Source organism: Oncorhynchus keta, chromosome 10 (assembly GCF_023373465.1).
Source record: "Oncorhynchus keta strain PuntledgeMale-10-30-2019 chromosome 10, Oket_V2, whole genome shotgun sequence".
Lineage (NCBI taxonomy): Eukaryota > Metazoa > Chordata > Actinopteri > Salmoniformes > Salmonidae > Oncorhynchus > Oncorhynchus keta.
The window spans coordinates 65646162-65673557 of record NC_068430.1 but is presented as its reverse complement, the minus strand read 5'-3'; the positions used below and the strand labels follow the sequence as shown (position 1 = coordinate 65673557).

Genomic DNA, 27396 nt, shown 5'->3' with positions numbered 1-27396 from the left:
TTCCTCGTGTGCCATTGAAAGCAGCATTTCTCTACTGTTCTCTTGGTTTTCAAATCAGGTGCCCATTAGAAAAGTGCATTCCCGCTACTTGCATTGTGGAACATTCGTGCGTATTGCTGTGTGTGCATTGCTGTGAGTTTAATGTGAAGAAATAGTTTATTAAGATTAAGTTTAAAGTTCTGATCTGTTCCATCAGCCCCGTTGTGTTTTAACATTTTCAGATAAAACCATGATTGTACAGTGCATTCGGAAAGTATTCAGACCCCTTCCCATTTAATGCATTTTGTTACATTTACAGACCTTATTCTAAAGTGGATTAAATGAAATGTTTTCCTCATCAATCTACACACAATAGCCCATAATAACAAAGTGAACAGCTATTTATAAAGAAATACCTAATTTACACAAGTATTCAGACCCTTAGCTATGAGACTTGAAATTGAGCTACGGTGCATCCTGTTTCCATTCATCAGCCTTGAAATGTTTCTTCAACTTGATTGGAGTCCACCTGTGGTAAATTAAATTGATTGGACATGATTTGAAAAGGCACACACCTGTCTATATAAAAGGTACCACAGTTGACAGTGCACGTCAGAACAGAACCTTCCAGAAGGACAACCAATTCTGCAGCACTCCACCAATCAAGCCTTTATGGTAGTGACCAGACAGAAGCCACTCCTAAGTAAAAGGCAGCCCGCTTGGAGTTTCCCAAAAGGCACCTAGACTCTCAGACCATGAGAAACAAGATTCTTTGGACTGATGAAACCAAGATTGAACTCTTTGGCCTGAATGCCAAGTGTCACATCTAGACCTTAACAAGGACCCAAGCCCTAACAAGTTTCAGAATTCCCGCCTGACTGACGTGCCCAAAGTAAACTGCCTGTTACTCAGGCCCAGATGCCAGGATATGCATATAATTGGTACCATTGTATAGAAAACACTGAAGTTTGTAGAAATGTTTAAATTATGTTTGAGACTATAACAATTGATATGGTAGGAGAAAATCCAACCGGAAATTATTTATTTTTGAGATCCCATGCTCTTTCAATGGAAAGCTATGGTGCCTATGCAACTTCAGGACACAGATTGCAATTCCTATGGCTTCCACTAGATGTCAACAGTCTTAAAAGTTTCAGGCTGGTTTCTTCCAACCGAGGAAGTGGAGTTTTGGTACTGGGAGTCACAGTTGGAAAATCAGTCTGTCAATGCGCAACGAAGAGGATGCGAACTTGCTAATTTTACTTTTCTATCGAACATACTTCTTTCCGTATTACATTTTAGGGTACCTGAGGATGAAATAAAAACGTAGTTTGACTTGTTTTAACAAAGTTTAGCGGTATCTTTCTGTATTCCTTTGTCTGCATGTTGAACTCAAATCGATGGCGCCAACCAACTTCTTGGGATTATAAAGAAGGATTTTATCTAACAAAAGGACCATGCATGTTGTACCTGAGACCCTTTGGATTGCAAATCAGAGGAAGATTTTCAAAAAGTAAGTGATTATTTAATCGCTATGTGTGATTTTATATAGCCTGTGCTGGTTGAAAAATGTGTTGATCTGGGGCGCCATCCTCAAACAATCACATGGCATGCTTTCGCTGTAAACCCTATTGTAAATCGGACAATGCAGTTAGATTAACAAGAATTTAAGCTTTTAACCGATATAAGAAACTTGTATGTACCTAGATGTTTAATATACATAATTTTTACGATTATTTGTTTGAATTGCACACCCTCCAATTTCCCTAGAAATTGGTGACGGGTGACGGGAAGCCTAGCCCTAGGAAGTTGTTTTTTTTTTTACTTGCTGTGCAGCGACGCTCCCCATCCAACCTGACAGAAATTGAGGATCTTCCACGAAGAATGGGAGAAATTTCCCAAATACAGGTGTGCCAAGCTAGTAGCATCATACCCAAGAAGCCTCAAAGCTGTAATCGCTGCCAAAGGTCCTTCAACAAAGTACTGAGTCGAGGGTCTGAATACTTATGTAAATGTAATAAAAGTTTTTTTTATTTGTAAAACATTTGCAAAAAATTCTAAAACCCTGCTTTTGCTTTGTCAAAATGGGGTAGTTTGTGTAGTTTGAGGGGGAACCGATTTATTCCATTTTAGAATAAGCCTGTAACGTAAAATGTGGGAAAATGCAAGGTTTTTGAATACTTCCCAAATGCACTGTATTAACTTAAGATCCATCGTCCCAGAACTGTCCCAGTCTGTTTTGAACATTTAAAAAAATGTGTCTCATATTTCCTGGGACGACAGGACGCCCTTAATTTCAAGTTAGGCCCAATTACGGTATAAGCGTCTATCCGACGGTCATGTGTAACCGGTGTGAAATGGCTAGCTAGTTAGCGGGTGCACGCTAAAAGTGTTTCAAAATCGATGACGTCACTCGCTCTGAGACCTTGAAGTAGTGGTTTCCCTTGCTCTGCAAGGGCCACGGCTTTTGTGGAGCGATAGGTAATGATGCTTCGAGGGTGTCAGTTGTTGATGTGTGCAAAGGGTCCCTGGTTCGAGCCCAGGTTGGGGAGATGAGGGACGGAAGCAAAACTGACATGTGGATTACATTTTTTTAACGTCATAGCAGGAAAAATATATACACACAGACAGGCCAGTTTTTTTAGGTACACTACTCCAGTCACAAAAATGGATCGCGCCTACAGACAGTGAGTCACGAGGACATGGCTTGCTATATAAAGCAGAGAGTTATGCAGTTAGTGTTGGAATGAATGTTAGAATGGGCAAAACAAGTGACCTAACCGAATGAAACCTGTTAAACCTGTTTTCGCTATGTCATTATGGGGTACTGTGTGTAGATTGCTTAGGAATTTTTAGAATAAGGCTGTAACGTAACAAAATTTGGAAAAAGGTCAAGGGGTCTGAACACTTTCTGAAGGCACCGGAGAGTATTGCATGTATGGTTGAAGTCGGAAGTTTACATACACTTAGGTTGGAGTCATTAAAACTCGTTTTTCAACTACTCCACAAATTTCTTGTTAACAAACTACAGTTATGGCAAGATGGTTAGGACATCTACTTTGTGCATGACAAGTAATTTTTCCAGCAATTGTTTACAGACAGATTATTTCATTTATAATTCACTGTATCACAATTCCAGTGGGTCAGAAGTTTACATACAATAAATTGACTGTTCCTTTAAACAGTTTGGAAGACTCCCGAAAATGATGTCATGGCTTTACACGCTTCTGATTTCAAGGCCTTCAAACTCAGTGCCTGTTTGACATCATGGGAATATCAAAAGAAATCAGCCAAGACCTCAGAAAAGAAATGTAGACCTCCACAAAGTCTGGTTCATCCTACAGATGAACATACTTTTTTGCGAAAAGTGCAAATCAATCCCAGAACGGCAAAGGGCCTTGTGAAGATGCTGGAGAAAAACAGGTAAAAAAGTATCTATATCCACATAACCTGAAAGGCCGCTCAGCAAGTACGAAGCCACTGCTCCAAAACCGCAATAAAAAAGCCAGACTACGGTTTGAAACTGCACATGGGGACAAAGATAGGAAGTTAAAGCTTGGTCTTAAATGGGTTTTCCAAATGGACAATGGCCCCAAGCATACTTCCAAAGTTGTGGCAAAATGGCTTAAGGACAACAAAGTCAAGGTATTGGAGTGGCCATCACAAAGCCCCAACCTCAATCCTATAGAAAATATGTGGGCAGAACTTAAAAGTTGTGTGCGAGCAAGGGGGCCTACAAACCTGACTCAGTTACACCAGCTCTGTCAGGAGGAATGGGCCAAAATTCACCCAACTTATTGTGGGAAGCTCGTGACAGGCTACCCAAAACATTTGACCCAAGTTAAACAATTTAAAGACAACGGTACCAAATACTAATTGAGTGTATGTAAATAAAAGATCATGTTAAAGACTACCGAAGGGTTGCAAAAAATGTATATATAGATTTTTTGCTTTTGAACAGCTATTACAGCGACTCCAATCATTTGGCAGGCTAATTAAAGTAATCCAAAATTCCATGACCGTCACAGTCCTATTCAAGCCTTGCCTAACACACAAATCACAGTTTTGCACACGCAAAGTTAGAGCCCAGACAGATCCATCCACAGTCATTTACACATAGATAGATTAAGTTAAGCGTAGGAAGTGAAGCAGCATTCATTTCTTTGTCCCGAGTCCCATCCTGTCTTCCTGTGGGTCTCTCCTCCTGCTCTGTCGTCTGTATCCTCTCCATGGCTGGGCTCCAATGGGTCTTGCCAAATGACACACAAGACAGACACGGGATCGCTCACACGCACGCGGCCGGCATATTTTAATAATAGTGCCACACTGGCCATTTGTCCCTGAACATCGCTGACACAGAAACATGACTAGAGCAGCAGCTGAGAGATGAGTCACTGAAACTGTGGAGAGCAGCAGGACACAGCCAACAATCCTTACACAAACACACAATTACCATCTTCTGCCTACCACAAATCAGGCAGCGGACGCACACAAACTCACTCATACCTATGCCCCCCCTGCCAGTTCTATCATAGAAATCTGTAATAACCCAATCCACTTTCATCTGTTCTGTCAAACTATTCAGCCTGTTCATCACTTTTATGACATGGAGCGAGCAGTCTGAAACCCCTCCCACACAGTCACACTCAGTCATACACAGTCACACACACACTGCAATGGTGTCACACAGCCCTCACTCACTACTTACTGAGATGATGTGAGGTCTTACTAACAATTGTCACTCGCGGTCAACTCACATGACACGATCTCCATCTCACGCCTGCCTACATAGGAGAATACACTGCCACTCACTCTCCATTATTAACAGGCAATAAAATCAAGACATCGACCATCATATGTCTAATGTATTTGCTCAAGGCTATTGACCAGTCCAACGGTACACAGAAAAATCTATGCTCAGTCTCTTCAATGTCGGCCCCGGGGGGCCCAAACACTTCCGGTTTTCTTAATCTCCTTCGAACCAGGGACTTATTCAGACCTGGGACACCAGGTGAGTGCAATTAACTACCAAGTACGAACAAAAAAAAAACAGAAGGACCAGAATTGAACAGTCCTGGTCGATAGGAATGTGATGAAAGAAAATTTAAAAAACAGTGCCTTTGAGAAGACCACTGATGGACAACCTGGATTCTATATAAATCTTTGCGTTTGACTATTATTTGTATTGTTTTTCTATAGCTCACAAATAGAGACCAAAACATTAAGAACATCTGTGCATTCCATGACAGACTTACTAAGTGAATCCAGATGAAAGCTATGATCCCTTATTGACGTCACTAGTTAAATCCACTTCAATCAGTGTGGATGAAGGGGAGGAGGCAGGTTAAAGGATTTTTAAGCTTTGAGACATGGATTGTGTGTGTGTGCCATTCAGAGGGTGAACGGGCAAGACAAAAGATTTAAGCACCTTAAACGAGGTATGGTAGTAGGTGCCAGGCGCACCGGTTTGAGTGTGTCAAGAACTGCAACGCTGCTGGGCTTTTCACGCTCAACAGTTTCTTGTGTTTACCTAGAAAGGTACAACACCCAAAGGACATCCAGCCAACTTGACAACTGTGGGAAGCATTGGAGTAACCATGGGCCAGAATCCCCGTGGAACGCTTGACACCTTGTAGAGTCCATGACCCGACGGATTGAAGCTGTTCCCAGGGCATAAAGTTGTGCAACTCAATATTAGGAAGGTGTTCCTATTGTTTTGTTCACCAAGTTTACATTTCAAAAGGGGATCAATGTACTGTACTAGAACATACAAATGGACACTTGATCTGTACTAAATGTTTTTGCGACCTCCACCACCAGATCATCTATAGATCTCCGGTCATCTTTCCTATGATATTTATGAAGGTGATCAGCAGGCAGAGAGATTATCGATACTGCTCTGAACTGGCTCCTCTCTCTCCCATAGGGATCCCATTGCCTTGACCGGAGCCTCAACTCATTACCACGTTGTTTATAGAGACGATCTATGGATCGGCCATTGACCAAGGGAAGTAGACAACCATACATCTTCCTGTGTGCCAAATGGTCCCCCCACCCCAATCCAGAGGGGCTGGTAGGAAATCTCCACATGTTATATGCTCGTTTCCCCTAGCTTGAATACTTTGTGATGTCCTGTCTAAACGGGTAGGCAAATCATTGAGCATTGGGAGAGGGAACACCATCTCTGCATGTGAAGATGTGAATTCCACTTTGTTCTGAAGATATTAGCATTCCAAATTTTAACTCCTCTCTGTACTTGGCCAGACAATCATCCACACCATAAACTATGGAACGTGAGTTAGACTGTCAAGATCACATGAGCTCAGTCACCCAACAGCTCATCCCTTTCACGCGCTGTTCTCTCTCCCCCGCTGAGATCTCAACACAGTCCGGGTAATAAAAGAGACTCTAAAACCCAATCAGGAGCAGTGTTTTAGAACACTGATAAATAATGTAGAAGGCGTTCTACTGGACAGCAGGGACTCAGATCTACAGCCAGTGCCAGTGATCGCAGAAAAAAAACTACTCAAAGATAGAAAGAGAAAGTTACGGGGGAGACAGATGGGGAGTTAGAGAAAGGGTGAGAGAGAGCGGAAGAGTAATTCAGGCATGCAGAGAAGTCATACCGGCTCTGCTCAGCCAGTCTTCTCTGCCACAGGGCAATGTTGACAATGTTGCTGCTTTTAAAAACAGGAGCTTTATTCTCAGCCAGTGGAGAGGAGAGGGGAGAATCTCCACTATGACATGTGGCACAAATCAATAATTCTAACCAACTGTCTCGTGAGAAAGAAAAGGGGGAAGAGGAATGCATGATATGAAAGAGGGTGAAAGAGGGCGAGAAAGTGCCATGGGAAAAAAATTAAGGAACATGAAAGAGACAGGAAGGGTAGGAATAAGGCAAACGGGGACAGAAAGAGAGAACAGAGCAAAGAGTGGCTTCAACACAGATGACAGTCATGAAACTGAATGCGGTGCTAGTTCTCAGTTGAATCCACATCCACAGTATAACGAAACTGGTAACTCCTTCAAGTCAAAAGACTGGTGAGCAAACCACAAGTGAGTAATTGTAATCTGTGCACTGACTAATCTGTCATGTTTTACCCTTCAAAGCCAAGAGTTAAGCAACGCCTGGCAGTTGTTATGCAAGCTGTCACATTTTGACGGCAATACAACGTTGATACAAACATGTAGGCTACATCATTATCGATTGCATAGGAGTCGTGCAGCGCCAGCACAAATCGAGCTACAGCAGCAACCGCCTACTATGCACATAGCTGTGGGAGTGTGGGGAGTTGCACTTCTCCCTTCTCTGCCATTAGCGGTGGTTGGTTTGTGTATAGCAGTGAAGAAGAAATAATAAAATATTAACGAGGGCCCATTAGGAAGCGGGGAGCGGGTTAGCTAGGTGAGGACGAGCTCTAGAGGAGAGGAGACTAGTACAGCAATGCACCCACTGAACCCAATCAGAGGCAGAGCAGAGGCCCAACACCGGGTTAGTGTGGAGGCGAGATCGAGGAGAACTTTGAAGATGATTAGACGAGATGCGATGAAAGTGTCAATCCCAGTTCACCACAGATGGTCGTCTTTGTGTGTCACGTGCGAGTGGGCTTGTGAGCATGTGTATATTTGTCTGTACGTATGGGTCACAGGAGGTTGGTGGTACCTTAATTGAGGAGGACGGGCCCGTGGTACTGGCTGGAGCAGAATGGTATTAAATACATCAAAACACATGGTTTGATGCCATTCCATTCGCTCCGTTCAAGCCATTATTATGAGCTGCCCTCCCCTGAGCAGCCTCCACTGATATGCGTGTGTATCGCTGTGCAAAGTATTGAATAGGAAAGGAATAGCATATAGGTAGGACATGTACAGGTATAGAAACTGCCAAAGTTTTGGCCCAGGCCTCCCATTGTCTGTGAGTGTCTATTTTGGGCCTGTGTAGCAGTCAGTCAGCATGGGCTGGCGGGGTGATAGATCATGATGAGATTAGCCCCTTGTCCCTCTGCAGTGCCGCCGTGCCAGGAGTCTGGTGTCACTTTCACTCAGACTCTTTATCAATAATGAGCAACTGGCAGCATGCTTCGCTAGCACTAGGTCAGGCTATGCTAGGCTGCTCTTGGATATGCCATGATAGCCAAGGGGACCAAATAGGCCTAAAGTGCACCAGTACAGCCATTACGAAGTATTGTAGTTGAACATGTTGGGCTAAATTAGCAATGTAACGCTACGCTAATGTAATACCCAAGCAAGGGTTTAACACACAGCCATGAATGTATACCTAAATAGATAGATACACTGGTGGGACATATGTGGCTAAATCTGTTACAGTGCACTAGCTACATTCCAAGGGAACCAGAGACAAAAATAGGCCACGTGAATAATTTACAGACCAGAGGGACAAATGTGGGATGATGTGCCATAGCTGGGCACGTTACGGACTCCAAGCCAGGAAATAGTGTATAGTCCATAACACAGTAGTCCATCAAACCATGCTCTTGTCCAACTGTAACACTCCCTGAGAGAGCAACAGAGTAAAGACTGGGCTCTGAGCAGCAGCCAGGTCAGTATTTTGCCTTCTCTCAGTGTTCTGTGACAGTGGCCAGGAGGGTCAATGAGCAAACAGAGAGAGAGAGACATGATAGGTTAGGCTGGCACTGGAGAAAGTCCCTCCAAACATGGGCAGTACAGGCCCTGGAAGTAACTGATTAAGTACCAACGAGGTGGCCATTCTAATTTTCAGAACACGGGAAGGAAGACAGTTGATTTTGTACAACAGGGTTGTACTCACATTGTGGTTCAGGTTATCATTGACAGTTGAAAGTGAAGGCTATTAGTTACAATGGCTACATGTACAGTTGAAGTCAGAAGCTTACACACACACACACACACCTTAGCCAAATACATTTAAACTCAGTTTCACAATTCCTGACATTTAATCCTATTAAAAATTAGCTGTCTTAGGTCAGTTAGGATCACCACTTTATTTTAAGAATGTGAAATGTCAGAATAATAGTAGAGAGAATATTTTATTTCAGCTTTTATTTCTTTCCAAAAAATATGTACATTTTTTGCAACCCTTCTGTAGTCTAACATACTTTTTATTTACATACACTCAATTAGTACTTTGTAGCATTGTAGTGTCATGCACAAAGTAGATGTCCTAACCGACTTGCCAAAACTATAGTTTATTGACAAGAAATTTGTGGAGTGATTGAAAAACGAGTTTAATGACTCCAACCTAAGTGTGTAAACTTCTGACATCAACTGTAAATGATACTGTATCTTGTATATTTATATGTATCTAACACACAAGAAGGTTATTTTAGATCCAATTTCATTTTCATTAACAAAGTGGTTTTGACATGAACCTAGAGTCAGAGCGTGACAGGTAAGAGGGTAAGTTCAGCTCAGTGCTGGTATTATTAGTTACAGCATACAGCGAGGTCTGTGGCCAGAAGTGGTCTCTGGTCTGTGGCCAAGCAGTAGCCATAAGTCCTGAGGCTGAAAGAGGCTGAATGCTTTCACACTCCCCCGCTCCTTCTCTCTCCCACCATCTGGTTCTGACCTCTGGCTCACTCAGCCCACACTCAGCTGGTCTGTTTCACTCTCTCCCTCTTCACACTCTCCTCCTTCTACTTACTGTCCTTCCTACGCTCAAATCTCCTTTCCATTCCTTACTTCTCACATACTCATGCTCTCCCCCCCTGTGTCAGTGGGTGTTTAGGAGATACAGGTGAGGGTAGCCCCAGCCATCTGCTCCAGCTCTGAGCTCTTAGCCACAGACAGGTTACAGATATGAGGAGAGGCCCTTGCTCACCACTGGGGAAGGATAGCGTTAGCCGCCAGTACACACGCTCGCTCTCACATACACAAACTTTGAACTCACACGCACACTGTACACAGAACAGGGACACACAGGTGGGGGTGGGGGGTGTGTGTAGTGGGGGGGTGGGACTGTGTGAGTGTGTGAGTGAGTGAGTGAGTGAGTGAGTGAGTGAGTGAGTGAGTGAGTGAGTGAGTGAGTGAGTGAGTGAGTGAGTGAGTGAGTGAGTGAGTGAGTGAGTGAGTGAGATAGTATGTGTTGGTGTGTTTGCTTATGTGCACGCGTGGGACACATAGCTCCAAGCCATATAGGAGCCAGTCTAGAGACTAGCGAGACAGGGATCCACAACACAGTACGTACAGGTACAGACTGGTGTGTGTGGGTGGAAGGTCACTGAGGTGGGAGATGAGGGAGAACATGGGGGCCATGTGAACTCACTCACCCGGGGCTGCCAGTTCTCGTACTGCTTCTGCAGGTTGGCTCCGATGGTCTCCAGGGCTTTCTGTGGACTCATGGACAGAGGGTCTGGAGGAGAGGAAACACAGATACCTCATTATCATAGACAGACAACACTAGACGTAGGTACAACCAGCACAGCACAGGGTGAAATGTTCTGTCCACAAAACATTAGTGAAATGCAGAAAAATGACCACATTGCTCATAATACTTGATCTGATATTTACAGAGAAACATTGCTTTTCAAATCAAATCAAATTTTGTCAGGTGCGCCAAATACAACAGGTGTAAACCGTAGTGAAATGCTTACTTACAGGCTCTAACCAATGGTGCCAAAAAAAGGTATGTTTGAGTGGGTGTGTGTGTGAGTGTGAGTGTGTGTGTAGGTAAGTAAAGAAATAAAACAGAAAGACATTTGAAAAATAGAGTAGCAAGGCTATATACAGACACCTGTTAGTCAGGCTTATTGAGGCAGTATGTACATGTAGGTATCATTAAAGTGACTGTGCATATATGATGAACAGAGAGTAGCAGAAGCATAAAAAGAGGGGTTGGTGGGACACAATGCAGATAGCCCGGTTAGCCAATGTGCGGGAGCACTGGTTGGTCGGCCCAATTTAGGTAGTATGTACATGAATGTATAGTTTAAGTGACCAAGCATATAAGATAAACAGAGAGTAGCAGCAGCGTAAAAGAGGGGTTGGGGGCACACAATGCAAATAGTCCGGGTAACCATTGGTTACCTGTTCAGGAGTCTTCTGGCTTGGGGGTAAAACTGTTGAGATGCCTTTTTGTCCTAGACTTGGCACTCCGGTACCGCTTGCCATGCGGTAGTAGAGAGAACAGTCTATGACCTGGGTGGCTGGGGTCTTTTAGGGTCTTTTAGGGCCTTCCTCTGACACCGCCTGGTGTAGAGGTGGTGGATGGCAGGCAGCTTTGCCCCAGTGATGTACTGGGCCGTACGCACTACCCTCTGAAGTGCCTTGCGGTCGGAGGCCGAGCAATTGCCGTACCAGGCAGTGATGCAACTGGTCAGGATGCTCTCGATGTTGCAGCTGTAGAACCTTTTGAGGATCTCAGGACCCATGCCAAATCTTTTTAGATTCCTGAGGGGGAATAGGCTTTGTCGTGCCCTCTTCACGACTGTCTTGGTGTGTTTGGACCAATCTAGTTTGTTGTTGATGTGGACACCAAGGAATTTGAAGCTCTCAACCTGCTCCACTACAGCCCCGTCGATGAGAATGGGGACGTGCTCGGGGCTTTTACACTGTTCATGAGATGGGAAGGTAAAAGTCAAGTAGATCCGAAGTAACAGATCAGATAGATCCCAATAGTGCCATCACAATGAAGCAGAGATTCAGTTGAGACAGTTAACCCAATAGAGAACCAGTATCACAATCACTTGCCATTTGTTTAGTAGGGCTGTTTCTCTTATCAAATTAAACTACATAACACAGAGAAATCTCCCCAGCGCTTTGGATTGAAATATTGACAAGAACAAATCAAATTGTATAAAGCACAGCGCGCATTATAGATTCTGAGATATCAAATTCTGCCCACAATGCAGACAATAACATTATTGATTTTGAAATTACCGGGTGTATTGACAATATGCATATTCAGGGACAGACCATTTTTTGGGAGAAAAGTATATTTATTGATAGATATATTTCCAGTAGCCAGCAAGTTAAGGAAATAATGTATATTGTGCAGTGTCATGCAACTGCAGTGAGCAAACCTTAGACGACCCTAAAGTGGGATGACGCATTCATTTCTCTGCAAATGGGATCTGTAAAACGAAGGAAGGAAGAAGAGGGTGGGCTGAGGAGGAAGAGGGTGGGGTGAGGAGGATCAGAGAAGGATAGCTAATGATTGTGCATTTAGGGTTATTCTACACAGTTATCTTTAAATAAACCGTGATCTGATGATTGACAGGTTGCATTGTCCCCGGTAAAAGTCTACCATGAAACAGGAGCAGCCTGTCAGACGTGTCTGCTTTTTCTAATGTGTTAAATGGTTCCTTTCATAAAACGCTACCATCGAACGGTCTGGAGTTTTTCCAGAGTTTCATGTGGTTTCAGTTTGTCAAACCGTCTGTGGAGGCGTATTGTTTAATTATTACTGTCATTTTGTCTGTCTGGTTTCTTCTCAGTCTTATATGCTGTTATGAGATTACTTACAAAACTTGGAAGTAGAGCTGGGCAATACGGTCATAATATTATATCACTATATATTTCTGAGACAGGATAACTGTATTTAATGTTTTGGAATAACAAAAGCTCTAAATATGCTTCAGGAGGAGTGCATGATCCTAGTGTGGCAACAAATACATTGAAGTGGTTTTAAAATGGAGCTCTCGCTTTTCTGATTTTTTTGTTGTTGCATTTTCATACATTTCTGAATTCCCTTCACTAATTTGTTAGAATTTACACAATGTTAAACATTTGTTTTTACTTTGTATGGTTCTGTTTTGTCAAAGGTCACTTTTCCTTTAGAGAATAATATTATTCTCTAACCAGGTTTCCATCCAACCTTTTTATGAGAGTTAAGTACATGTCGGATAAAAAAGATTCAAGACAGGCCTGATGGAAACAGCAAATGTCGGTAAACTTTCCAAATGTCGACAAAACATAAAAATAGACAAGGTAGGATATTTTCATGTCTGTAAAATTAATTATGCGAGAAATGGTGGTGGAAACGCTTTTTTGTGCAAATATTGATATAATAACCATCATATTTTCTTGACTGCTACCGCAAGAACTGGTACCAAACCCAACTGCAGTCATGCAATGTTATTTTAGGCGTATGTGACACAGATCACTTGCCAGCCATGATCCCCGCAAGGCAATATCAAACGCACAAAAATTACTTAAGAAATAGGTGAGATTTCCAGAGATTCTCACATGGCCCTTATATTGTATTACTTGGCTGTATCAGCCAATATGCTAGATGTTGTTTGAAGAGAGCAGAGTTGGAGAAGCACTTTCTCTTGAGCTATTTCTATAGCCTACATTTTAGAAGTGGGACAATTTTATTATCCACCAGCATTGTTGCAAACCCTATTACTAGCCTGTTCAACATATTTCGTATCATCCGAGATTCCTAAAGGTTGGAAAGCTGCCGCGGTCATCCCCCTCTTCAAAGGGGGAGACACTAGACCAAAAGTGTTACAGACCTATATCCATCCTGCCCTGCCTTTCTAAAGTCTTCAAAAGCCAAGTTAACAAACAGGTCACCAACCATTTAGAATCCCACCGTACCTTCTCCGCTGTGCAATCCGGGTTCTGAGCCGGTCACGGGTGCAAATCTGCCACGCTCAAGATAGTAAACGATATCATAACCGCCATCGAAGACAGACATTACTGTGCAGCCGTCTTCATCGACCTGGACAAAGCTTTCGACTCTGTCAATCACCGTATTCTTATCGGCAGACTCAATAGCCTTGGTTTTTCTAATGACTGCTTCGCCTGGTTCACCAACTCAATTCTCAGGCCGACTCTTTTCTCTGTATATATCAATGGTGTCGCTCTTGCTACGGGTGATTCCTTGATTCAACTCTCCACAGCTGACAATTCTGTATACAGCTGGCCCGTCTTAGGACACTTAACAAACCTCCAGACGAGCTTCAATGCCATACAACACTCCTTCCGTGGCCTCCAACTGCTCTTAAACGCTAGTAAAACTAAATGCATGCTCTTCAACCGATCGCTGCCCAACGCCCGCCCGACAAGCATCACTACTCTGGACGGTTCTGACTTAGGTATTTGTAGTTGTCCACATATTCTAGGTGTCTGGCTAGATTGTAAACTCTACTTCCAGACTCATTAAGCATCTCCAATCCAAAATAAAATTTACAAAATAGCCTCCAACACTACTCAGCAAACTGGATGCAGTCTATCACATTGCCATCCGTTTTGTCACCACAACCCCATATACCATCCACCACAGAAACCTGTATGCTCTCGTCAGCTGGCCCTCGCTACATATTCATTGCCAAACCCACTGGCTCCAGGTCATCTACAAGTCTCTTCTAGGTAAAGCCCCACCTTATCTCAGCTCACTGGTCACCATAACACCCACCCGTAGCACACGTTCCAGCAGGTATATCTCACTGGTCATCCCCAAAGCCAACACCTGCTTTGCCCACCTTTCCTTCCAGTTCTCTGCTGCCAATGACTGGAAATAATTGCAAAAAATAAATAAATAAAAATAATTTAAATCGCTGAAGCTGGAGTCTCTCCCTCACTAACTTCAAGCATCAGCTATCTGAGCAACTAACCGATCGCTGCAGCTGTACACAGCCCATCTGTAAATAGCCCACCCAACTACCTACCTCATCCCCATATTGTTTTTATTAACTTTTTTGCACACCAGTATTTCTACTTGCACACTCATCTGCACATCTATAACTTGAGTGTTAATTTGATAAATTGTAATTACCTCGCTACTATGGTCTATTTATTGCCTTACCTCCTTACTTCATTTGCACACACACTATGTAGATTATTCTATTGTGTTGACGGTACATTTGTCCTGTGTGTAACTGTAGTTTTTTGTTGCACTGCTTTGCTTGATCTTGGTCAGGTCGCAGCTGTAAACGAGAACTAGTTCAACTGGCCTACCTGGTTAAACAAAAGTAAAATACATTTTTTTTTTTTATTAAAATTTTTTAAGAAATAGAAATATGGATGATCACTATTCAAGGCAATGTAGTAAACTATAGCCTAATCATAAGACTATTTAGGAAGTACATTTCCTTGGAAAGACAACTGCCCCGTGCTCGTCATCCCATACATAGGATATAGCCTACTATTTAAATGACCACACGGGCACCTGATCTCACAAGTATGGCTACAGAACTGGAAGCAGCAGGAATGATGACAGCGACACCTGCTACGTTTTGCGTAGCCCTATAGGATGTAGCCTACCTAGCATAGTTTGAAGATTAAATGTGTTGATTGCACTTCGACTCACGTTGGTTGAGAGCCCTCCACTTCTTTCCATTATCAATATGTATTTAGATACTGTAGTAAACAAGTCTAATCATATTTAAGTTCATTTCATATTCAATTTAACCGCCAAGTGATTCTCTGCACATGTAGGCAGCCTACTCTATATCAATGAGACCACACATACTACGCACCGTTGAACTCACGCCCAACTAGGCGAGGAAGGCTACTGAGGTTGAAGCAGAAAATTCAGTGTGTGTGAATAATGCGAAAAAGATGTGCTGTTAATACAATAGGTAGACTAATGCATACAAAGCAGAAAGAGGCCGTTTCCAAATAATCTGTGGGACAACAAAAATATTTCCATCCTAGTCGTCAGTCTGACCACCCACAGCATGAAAAATGCCAACAGCGCTGCAATGATCTGTCGGGACCCGCAGGAATGCAGCCTGGTTGCAGTCAGTACACAACACTATGCTCGACATGTCTAAGCAGGATCTGACCAGCAGGGTCAGACAGCCAGGGAAGACCAGTCTATGGAACTCAGGTGAATTTTGCAGTATATTAGCAATATCAGTGAATGATACAAAGTTCCATATTGAATTGATGGTAGAACTACAGTAGCTACATGACAGCAGTTTAACATCAAAGCTACAGTCTGGGATGTGGGAATAATGGTCACTTCTATTATTGAACCATATTCTCTATTCTTAGGTAATATAATATATAAATGTACACCAAGGTAATTCTTTGTCATCCCTCATTTTTAGGAGGATCAGATGGTGACATGGATCTCAGCAGGCAGCCAGGGAAGACCAGTCTGACACAGGTGAGGAACATGTCTGCAGATACAACCCTTTATTCTCTCCATGCAGCAAACACTGGACAAGCCAGATGCTATTTTAAGGCAGTCTGACGAACATCCAAAGTTGATTTCCAAACTGTATCAAGGGTTGGAGGAATTTTCCAATGACAAAACATGTAAAACAAAAATGTGAGGAAAACCTGGTAGAAGCTATTGATTATATGAACATGACTGGGCATTCCTCATCTCAGACATAAATTACTGCAGTTTAAGAACATACTATATGCCACTGAAACTGAATTACATGCACTCAGAAATGTAATTCCATTGCTGGATGTGTAAAACACAAAAGGGGACATATTTGCATGTTGCAGCGCATTCGGAAAGTATTCAGGCCCCTTGAATTTTTCCACAGTTACTTTGCAGTCTTATTCTAAAATGGATAACGTTTCTCTCCCCCCCTAACCAATCTATACACACTAACTCATAATTAATTGAAAAAAAAACAGGTTTGTAGACATTTATGTAAATGTATATTTAAAAAATAATCTCATTTGCATATGTATTCAGACCCTTTACTCAGTACTTTGATGAAGCACCTTTGGCAGCAAGTATAGACGGAAGCCACTCTTCAATAAAAGGAACACGACAGCCCGCTTGGAGTATTCCAAAAGGCCTTAAAGGACTCTCAGACCATGTGAAACGAGATTCTCTGATCTGATGAAACCAAGAGTGAACTCTTTGGCCTGAATGCCAAGCATCATGTCTGGCACCATCCCTACGGTGAAGCACAGTGGTGGCAGCATCATGCTGTGGGGATGTTTTTCAGTGGGACCGGGAGACTAGTCAGGATCGAGGGAAAGATGAAAGGAGCCAAGTACAGAGAAATTATTGATGAAAACCTGCTCCAGAGTGCTCAGGACCTCAGACTGGGACGAAGGTTCACCTTACAACAGGACAACGACCCTAAGCACACAGCAAAGACAACGCAGGAGTGGCTATGGGACAGGTCCCTGAATGTCCTAGAGTGGCTAAGCCAGAGCCCGGTCTTGAACCCGATCGAACCTCTGGAGAGACCTTAAAATAGCTGTGCAGCGACGCTCCTCGTCCAACCTTGATAGAGCTTGAGAGAATCTGCTGAGAAGAATGGGAGAAACTTCCCAAATACAGTTGTGCCAAGCTTGTAGCATCATACCCAAGAAGACTCAAGGCTTTGTGGCCACTCCACCATAAACGCCTGATTTGTGGATTGCTGCAGAGATGGTTGTACTTCTGGAAGGTTCTCCCATCTCCACAGAGGAACTTTGGACCTCTGTCAGGTTTCTTGGTCACCTCCCTGACGAAGGCCCTTCTCCTCAGGTTGCTTAGTTTGGCTGGGTGGCCAGCTCTAGGAAGAGTCATGGTGGTTCCAAATGTCATCCCTTTGAGAATGATGGAAACCACTGTGTTCTTGGGGACCTTCAATGCTGCAGAAATGTTTTGGTACCCTTCCCCAGATCTGTTCAGCGACAAAAATCATGTCTCAGAGCTTGACCGAAAATTCCTTCGACCTTTCCAAATCATGCCCAATCAATTGAATTCACCACAGGTGGACTCCAATAAAGTTGTAGAACCATCCCAAGGCTGATCAATGGAAACAGGATGCACCTGAGCTCAATTTTAAGTCTCATATCAAAGGGTTTGAAACATTTTTTTAAGTACATAACTTGTGCAAATATATAAACTAGCAAACATTTCTAAAAACCTGTTTTTGCTTTGTGATTATGGAGTATTGTGTGTAGATTCATGAGGAAAACAATTTTAGAATATGGCTGTAATGTAACAAAATGTGGAAAAAGTCAAGGGGACTGAATACTTTCTGAATGCACTGTATGGTCTTGTGAAGGTTGGCTGAATTCTGAGAGTATGTTCTTTTATCTCAGCATGTCTAAAGATTCTCCCTCCTCCCCGGTTTGTTTGCTTGGAAATGTTGATAGTTTCTTAAATTTAAGAAATTGTGTAACCAAGCATTTATAGGGGCTAAGAAATGCATTGCCATTAATTGGAAGGTTGGTTATCCTCCGACAGTGTCAAGTTAAGTATCACTATATGTGATTTATTACAAGACTAAGGCTACACTGAATAACTTTTACACGGTCTTTATGCCTTATATGGAATACAGTTCGACTAAAGGAGTCTGTATTGAAAACATGCCCACATCAGGGGAGATACCTATTTAGGCAATCCCTGGTTGCCGTCCTGTGAGTTGTCACTCGGTCCTTGGCCTAACACACCCGAAACCAACACTGAATGTTTCACTAAGATCCTAAAACTGAGTGGGGTGTGACTGAACAGAGAATAAAAATATAGGTATGACTGAACGGGGAAGAAATTGTGTTGGGAGAGTTGAGTTATTGACTAGACTGGTGGGGGTCGGGGTGCAGGCGGTTCAGGCTGGCTGAAATTTGATTAAGTGGATGTCTTAATAAAATACATCAAAAGTCTTTATATTTTAGTCACGAGTTGCTCATTTGTTAGGCTATTGGTTAAAGGTGAAACAATATTTATTATTGAATTACCTTTGATTTAGTTCAGTCTTATTAATCACTTACCTAGCTTGGTGACGGAGGGCATTTTGGCTTACTTTCTGTTCTAAAGAGACAGCACATTAGATTGTGTAGAAAATGTGGGAATTAATCTTTAGATGCCCGGCCCACTTCTAAAATCAAAGTAGAGCCCCTGGATTATTTTATTAAAGTGAAACAATGTGTCGGTTTGCTGCTTTCATTAAATCATGCATAGCTGATCTTTATATGGCCTAAAACCAATGTGTTCATATGGGCAGAATATTAGGCTATAGCACACTGAACTTTAATCAGTCATGAAATTAGAACATTCCATGAAACAAAATGACCTTGGTGAAAGAGCGACATTTGGACGTTTCAATTAAAAATGACTGTCACATGAATATAAAAAAGTAAAACATTGTGATTTTAGAGACAAAGTAACAGCCTATGATTAGGCTCAGAGGAAGACCCAAACAATTGCAAAGGACTCCAGCCACCCTCATCATAGACTGTTCTCTCTGCTACCGCACAATACATACAGACTAAAGATCTACCCGAGATTCAACTTGAAGGCAAAGGCATATTTTAAAACTATTTTGATACTCACCTCATGTCTTGACAATATGAATGAGAAAGTAGTCCATTTCGTTTTGAAATCAGTAGTGATCTCTCCCATTTCCAATAAAAAAAAAGATGCTTGAGAGATTCACAAGGCTATAACAGTGCTGCCCTACCCTGGCCGGCAAGGAATAATAGGCACAAACTTAAGAACTCTATTTTAAGTATTTTATTAACTTAAGATTCTCACCAAGACAGTCCAGACAGACAAACAGTACACAAGAATAATATAGGCTATTTTAAGAGATTTAAGAGAATGAATGCAAATGTATGCTGTAAATGAACAATAACTAGGCCCAATCTATCAACTACCAGATATGAATAAATGGGTTGGATGGATGGCTTTGATTGTCCAGCAATCTAATTGCAAATCATTCATATGCTATTAATACAAATATTCTTCTTAAAAAGATCTTGCTACACTCAGCATTCATTATTCTTGGAAGAGGTCAGAACAAGCAACAGGGAAGTCACCAGAGATTCATAACCAGGGGCTCAGCCCTGAAAACCAGGAACTAACGGGGTACCGGCAAATCATTCTATTTGTGGGTCTGAGAAAACGACTTGTCTTAAATGCAAGAGTGGATGAATACACAGATAGTAAGCCTGCAATAGGAGGAGGAAATTCTAGTCCACCAACTTTCCAGGAGCACTCACTTATCCAAAGTCCTGGTGATGTCCCTGACAAGCAATGGAAACCGAATGTATCCTCTTCGTGCTTCCCAAAAATACCCTGGCACATGAAGGCTTCATCTACAGACGGAAATGACACTGCAAATAAGTCCTTCTGGAAGTGCATCGAATATAATGTTTTCGAATGCCGAGGTCGCGTTATGCTCACTGACGGGGTTATCTCCAAGTTATACTGGATACGCAGTTCTTTCAGCGCCCGGAACATCAACTAGATGAGCTCAGGACTTTCAAGGTAACATGGGTTGGGGAGAAGGTTGGACACATTATAAGAAAGCCAATATTTCCCATAGGTATGTCTTGTTTAAGATAATAATGGCTTTATTATGTGTGTGTGTTTTTTGAATATGGAATAGGTTATGCAAGTGTGTGTGTGTGTGTGTGTGTGTGTGTGTGTGTGTGTGTGTGTGTGTGTGTTTACCGATCCAGCACTCCAGTCTAGCGCAGGGTGACGTCTTGACCACGTCAGGAGGGTCCACCCCCACGTTGAGACACAACACCAGGGCCACACTCACTGTCTTCATCTGGGGGGGGGACAGAGAAGTCAATACACATGCCTCTGAACACACTTTATTGGGATTATTTCTCAGATAAACCCATGCACTCATATACAGAGTGAAGAGACCCTGTTTATTTACATTTGGGTGAAGGATGTTCACATTTCACAGAGGCGCTCAGACTTGACTCCTCATACACACACTACACAGCTCTGGGGCAGGCATCTGACAACAATGTCAGCCCCTTGATTGTTCTTCAATTTAATATCAGATATGCATCTTTCCCTTTCAAGACGAATCAACGCGTATCGAGGGGCAACGTAGGCAACGTTTTTTGTTCTCCCACTTTCCTCTGGTAGTGGACTTTTATTCCGGTAAAACATAATTTTCAACAGCACATAGATAACCTAGCAAATTACATTGGTTGTCACTCTACTAATAGCATAATATCACACAAGCCATTTTAGCATTTGAATGCTGAATGTGCAAGATCAGGAACAGGCCGCCTACCTGGCGAAGCTGGACAAGGTGCTCAGTTTGACTAGGCTACTGACATTGCCTTGGGTTGTTCAGCATACAAAATGACTCCGTTACAGGCTTCCACGCTGAAGGAGGGGACGCATCAGTTGTCCCAATAGGAGGTATTTTCGGAAGGTAGAAAGAATGTAATGTGAGCCAAAAATAAAGTGAAATGGCGATTGAATCGATTTTCTGGCCGATGCATGCTACATTTCTTCAAAAAAATCATCTTTAATTAATATCAATTAATTATTGCAATAATGATACAGTCAGCCCAGCAGTCTTGACCGACTGTTAGGCTGAGAGTCTAGCCTTTACAGACGATGTACAGTTTTTATATAGCTGATACCAAGATTGCTTAGTCAGTCACGTCCAACCTTCCCATAAGCCACCTTGGTTATCTACACAGGATGGTATTTTACTGTCTCATCTTCCTGGCATCTGGGAAACTGAGGCATTGTTCTTAACTCTTCCAGGCTCTCTCTATCGAGTCACGCACACCACATCTTGTCTACAGAATGCTAGCTTTAAATCACCAACAGAAATCAATTGTCAGCTTCAAGCTATCTCTAGTAGAACCCATGTCCTCAACACCCAGACTAGCTGCAGGGTGCTAGAGTGGAGACCATAAAACACAGCATTAGCAGGATAGAAATAACTTACTGTTTGTTAAGTAAATAATTGTTACATAGCCAACAAATAAGGTGAAAGCGTAATTTTTCCCTCGCAGGTCCAACTCGTATAGTTGAATTGTTACCTCCCTATCCAGCACCATATTTTACAGTAGGGATGAGGTATTTCTCCATATGAATTGTTCTTTCAAAGGCTAAACCCACCGCTGGTGTGCGTGGCCAAAGACGTTTATTTACGTGTCATATGACCATAGCACTGGTGCCAATCTAAGTGCCAATGCCGTTTAGCAAACTCCAGGCGGTGCCATGGTCAGATGACATGGAAATGGAGCTCTTTGGCCACGCACACCATTGGTGGGTTTGGCCTTCTATTTATACACACAAACTCCTGCAGGCGTCCAACACGGCAAAACTTCAGCCCCTTGTTTGTCCTTCAAATATTGGGAAAAAGTGCTCTTGCGATAATTAGTATTTTTCATTACTTGAAGTGTCCTGAGGTAAGATCGTTTTTTTGGACAGCCATACACGCTATTTTGACCTTGCCCTCTGGCATGGATGGATCCATTGGCAGGTCTGTGTAGTTGGCATCGCCTGACGTGACTTTGCAATTCTGAAGCACCGAGTGCTGCTGACCTGATCTGGAGAGTGAAGTACCATGTTGTCTATCAACAAGACTGAGGCTGGGTCCAACACTATGCCAAGCACTAGACTATAGTGAACAGACCAAAAGAGTTCTGCTTGGAAAGGAGGGAAGAACTTAAACTTCTCTTTGAAGTCTGTAGACTGTCACGACTCCGATACAAGTCACAATTCAGTGTATATGTGCTTGTATATGAGCTTTCTGTAATAAAAATAGATGTTTTAAAATATATATTTTTAAACAGTCACAACTCTGTATATAAACCTTGCCCAGATATCACTTAATGATACAGCAGAAAGACCACATTTACAGGTGATTGATATGTCTCCCAAGGACTTTCCAAGAAAGGTCTATAGAAATGAATTTAATTGAATGTGTGCCTGGATAACTGAAGTTAATGGAACTCTGTAGCTGACAAACAGAAAGGCAGAAGCTCATTGCAGACAGAAGGGTATTGAATTCAATATGTGCCCGATCTATGGTGGTTAGCAGAGTTCTGTAGCTACTGCTCCTTCCAGGCAGTTTACTGTAGTGTAGACTGGTCTGATCGAGAAGAAGTCCAGGGGGACAGGAAACAGGGTCAGGTAAACATGTGCACCTGAACACAGATTAATCCATTGGGGCACACATGGACATACACAAACAGAGAGACAGAACAGAGAGGGCAGTCTGAAACCCTGCACTGATTACTAGCCGTGTTACACAAACAGAGAGGGAAAGAGAGAACAGAGGGCAGTCTGAAACCCTGCACTGATTACTAGCCTGAAACCCTGTGTTACTAGCCTTGTGCATCTTTTCTCAACGCCTGAGTAAGTCAAAATGAGCAAGCTCACATCAGTGACCACGTTTACATGCAGCTTTGACATTCCACTCACGAGTATCTCTGTATCCATGAATTTAAAAAATAACATTCCTAATTTGCCCCGGGACGTCAGTTGATTTTTTAACCGGATGTGGGACAAAAAAATAAATAAATTATGCCTCATTTAGATATTTTTTCTGCTTAGAATTTCTGACATTAGGTAGGTTATTTGTTGGTCAACTTAAATTAAATTACATGTATGCAGCTTCTCTTCTGTCATTACTTGATGCTCTAGAATACTAAATAAAGCCTTGCTCACCAGAATGTCAGGAAATGATAGAATGAATACATACATCTAGTTGACATATGTAAAGTTATATCATTTCTGCTTCTCTCATGGCGAGAAGACATTTAGGAACCGGGGAGAATTTCCATGCAAATTTCCCAATGACATCAACCAGTGAGATTTGCTTTTTTAAATACGTCTAAAAAATGAGTAAAAAAAATTAAAAGGCAGGTTTAAGGTTCTGAATGAAAGATGAAGACTTATTTCCTGGACGTTTTGGTCATTCAGCAGAGGATCCAGACCGACTGACAGTCAGTGCATTCAACTAAGGTAGATAAACAACATATCAGTCATGGTAAGAAAAAAACATTCCTGTAATCATTACTGAGAATGTTGTTGAAGTGGTCAGTTGGTTGGACTCCTTTCAAAGTTTTTGAACTTAAAGTGCATGGGACAGATGGGAGCAACAATACATATTCTGTTGCAATCTTTAGTTGGCGCCTCTTTCCTTTCCTATATTGAATAGATTTAAAATGTATTATTGTGATAGATTCTAAATGTATTTGGCATTCTATGTGCAGTTGAAATTTGGGTATAGAATGAATTACCCCGAAAATATGTACTTTCAACAAATGTAAAATGACGTCTTTTCAACTTCTCAGAATCAAAAATGTACCCGATTTCAACGTCAGGAAAAGACAATTTCATCATCCGGAAATTTCTATGACCAGATTTCAACTGCACGTACTTTCTCAACGAAGCAAGCACTCGATCAAAATAATTATTATTCACTGAAGATGACAACATAGAATCGAACAAGATATTTTTGTTTAGGTCGGGACAGCCCTAACACACACACACACACACAAAGCAGAGACAGGAGTAGAGGTCAAGATACAGGAGACAATAAAAGATACAGGTAGGTCTCAGATGAATCTCATACAAGTGCAGGAGATTGCAGAGTGAGCAAAGCTGAGAGGGGGAAAGAAACTCATGGCATTTCATTTCCCACAACGTTGTGGTTCCAACTCTAATATCTTCTTTCCTATTTTTACACACAATAGTTAGGGCCGCAATTGGGAAAGAGTGCACTAACTGACTGACTGAAAACAGCTGTGAGCATTTGTGACTGCAATTATTCTTCCGGTGTCTTTGCGTTGTTTGGTCAAACTGAAGATGTCACAGCTACCCACAAAAGCACCCACACGGAGCAGGTCCTGGTTTTAAAAGGGTCTACCAATACCCATCCACACACACACACCCCCACCCACAAATCATCACCTGTAGATCAGTTTTAGAGGTGAGGTACGTTCATGCCAGACGTTCTGTCCTGACTTGGCATTGTTCAGCACCACACTAATTCACCAGCAACATTACTGCAGCCTGGCACAGGAAACTAAGGTGATTACCATCACAATAAAAACAACCCTAATGAAATGATTTGTTTCCCAAAAACGACATATGCGAGCAACTAATAAAACACAGAAATTAGCATGAAATAAAAAAAGACAATTGAGACAAATGGGGAGGTAGAATCTCTGTCAGATTCATAATAGGCTAACGTGGCATTTAGGTTTGACAGCAGCCAGATGTTGGCTCCCATTGATTGAATCCCATTAATTTCTCACGTCAGAGGAGAAGTCTATTGTCTCCCTATTGAGATCATACATTCCAATTGGAGGAGACATAAGGGCTGCAACCCTATGGGCCCCCTATGGGCCCTGGTCAAAAGTAGTGCACTATACATGAAATAGGGTGCCACTTGGGACAAATCCAAGATGCTTGCCTTGTGCAGAGAAACATGTTTGGCTTGTGACAGGTTCTTTAATATTCTAGTGGTTTGGTAGGCAGTTATTTTGCAGCGGTTTTTAGCCACTGAAATAATGAAATGACTATTGGATTTGGGTAAGCTCATTAAGTATCAGAGGGCTACAAGCCAGCACAGAAACCACAAATGAAGAGAGTCGGGACTAGAATCTGTACGTGTTGCAGCAAGCTCAGTACAAATAAGTGTGATGCTTTAAAACACTTTTGAAGCTTTTGTGTTTAAAAATATAGAAGATGAACACTGAACAAGGCGAGAAAAGGGAGGGACAAAGGGAATGAAAAGGTGGAGGCTAAGTCTTGCCCCCCAGGGGACAGGCTCTGATCCTCCATAACAACGGTCTCCTTCTGAAGATGGTGGTCCTCCATAATTGTTAACATTAATCTGAAGGAAACAAAATTACATTTTAATACACGTCTCCTGGACCTCATGGATTTCCAATAATCCCATAAATCCTGTTCGGAGCAGCGCAGGGGGGGGGGGAGAGATAACAAGGGAGGAGTAGGGTGAAAGCTGAAGCAGACTTTGGTTCAATCTGGGAGTTTTTTTTTACTTGTTCACAATGCTCACTATCATACAGGTGAATGGCACCGGCACTTAACTATTGGAGAGCCAAATGGAAAACACAAACTTCAAGACCGATTCCAAGGGTTTGTGATTATGTACGTGTATCAGAGTGTGACTGTGCCCTAATGTGTGTCCGGCTGGCGATAAAGTGAGTGGCCCAAGCTGATGCTGCAATCTCCAAGGCCGTCCAGCCTGCAAGGCCTTGCCCTGGCACGGGGGAGATCGATGCCCCCTCTGTTTAAATAGCCTTAATTTATAGCAGGCCTAGCAAATGGAATAGTCACTGGCCATTGATCCGTATGGGCTGAGGTGCAGGGTCAGAGGGAGGGAGGGAATGGCTCAAAGTTCCCAGGAGTCCCATGCATGGTTATTCATGAGAGGGGGAGTTCCCAAACCCAATTACCAGTTTAAAAAGACAACACACTCCGCGTCCACAGACGCTCCGCGTCCACAGACGCTCCGCGTCCACGTTCGCGTCAACAGACGATCTACAGTATCTGGATTTACTGCTCTCCTAAAGAAGATACACTGGTTATCATGGCGATTATATAGTCATTTTACATGGTGAACTGAGATATGTTTAAAAGGATGAAAATAATGGCAAAGATGGAGGAAGCCAGCCCGGCAGAAAGCTAAAAAAGTGTGCTTTTGAGGGTGTGGAAATCATTGTTGGAAAGCCAGTACTTTAGAGTAAGCAGAGGTGGTTGGTTCATTGAAGCGCTCATCTGCATGGATTTCAAATTACTAGCTCTGATTTTGACAGAACCCAGACATCCTTTTTAGAGGTCAATGGTCACATGTCTAATTGGCCTAGTTAATTTCCTGTGTGCATTTAATTAATTCATGATGGATTACTGATTAAGACTGCAAAGCATTCTAAATAGCATACCTGCCTCATTTCACTCCTGCTACAATGGTGTGGTTGTCAATTTAGTATTGATTTATTGTATTGTAAGATGGGCTAATTATATTCCTCTCTCTCCATCTCGTGTCATGTGTGTGTCCATGCGTGCGGCCTCCACGTCCCTCTTACGAGGAAGTGAGACAGGACAGGGGTGCGGTCTCACGTGCTGAATCAACAGCTGTGTGGGCACATGGGTCAGGGATCATCTGATACACAGACAAACATCAGCCCTCACCATCACATGTCATTGGTGGAACATCGCTTATGAACGGTGTCATGGAGAAAGAGCTTGGAAAAGAATGCAGTGTTTTGCTGTCAAGCTTACCCGCTTAACCACACCACAGTGATATCATAAACACAGACGATTGATATTGTGTCTTAAACATACCATGGAGTTCAGGCCATGCAGCTGAGTAGGGTTAGCTCTTTCTGGGGGGGCATGGCAAATCTCAACTTGCTTCCTGGAAACATTTGAAATGGGCATCCCTTCTAGGTTTTCATATCTGAGGAATGTATCAAATGTTCTGCTTTTATCCACAGTAATCCCTGGACTATCAGGATAAAAAACAGAAGAGATGAAGTGCATCTTGCTGGTGGGTCTGGGTCAGACCTCTTGTACTAACTAGTCTTTCTAAACAGACGTGTTGCCTCCCATAACGTAGGCCTATCAATGTTCTGGCTAACACGTCTGAACTTGTACATCAGTTTGGCATAGAGGAAAGGGCAGAGTTGGGACATTCTGCTTTCCTATATCACTTTATCCACTTGTTGACAGTGTTAAACATCACCAGGACACAAAATAGTATCGAGTAAAATGGAGATCACAGAGGTTATTTTTAATGAGTGCATTTCGCAAGT

The 27396-nt window shown here is 42.5% G+C and overlaps 1 protein-coding gene across 7 annotated transcripts in view; it reads right to left on the bottom strand.

The window, feature by feature from the left end:
* LOC118389397 (regulatory-associated protein of mTOR-like) overlaps positions 1-27396 on the bottom strand; it is a 214622-nt gene that overhangs the window by 169421 nt on the left and 17805 nt on the right. For all 7 annotated transcript variants that reach the window (XM_052527656.1, XM_052527658.1, XM_052527661.1 and 4 more), the window contains exons 3-4: positions 20288-20390; positions 10245-10327 (exon numbers count right to left, since the gene is read on the bottom strand). In XM_052527656.1, coding sequence (XP_052383616.1) covers positions 10245-10327; positions 20288-20390 — 186 coding nt within the window. The remainder of the gene's footprint in view (positions 1-10244; positions 10328-20287; positions 20391-27396) is intronic.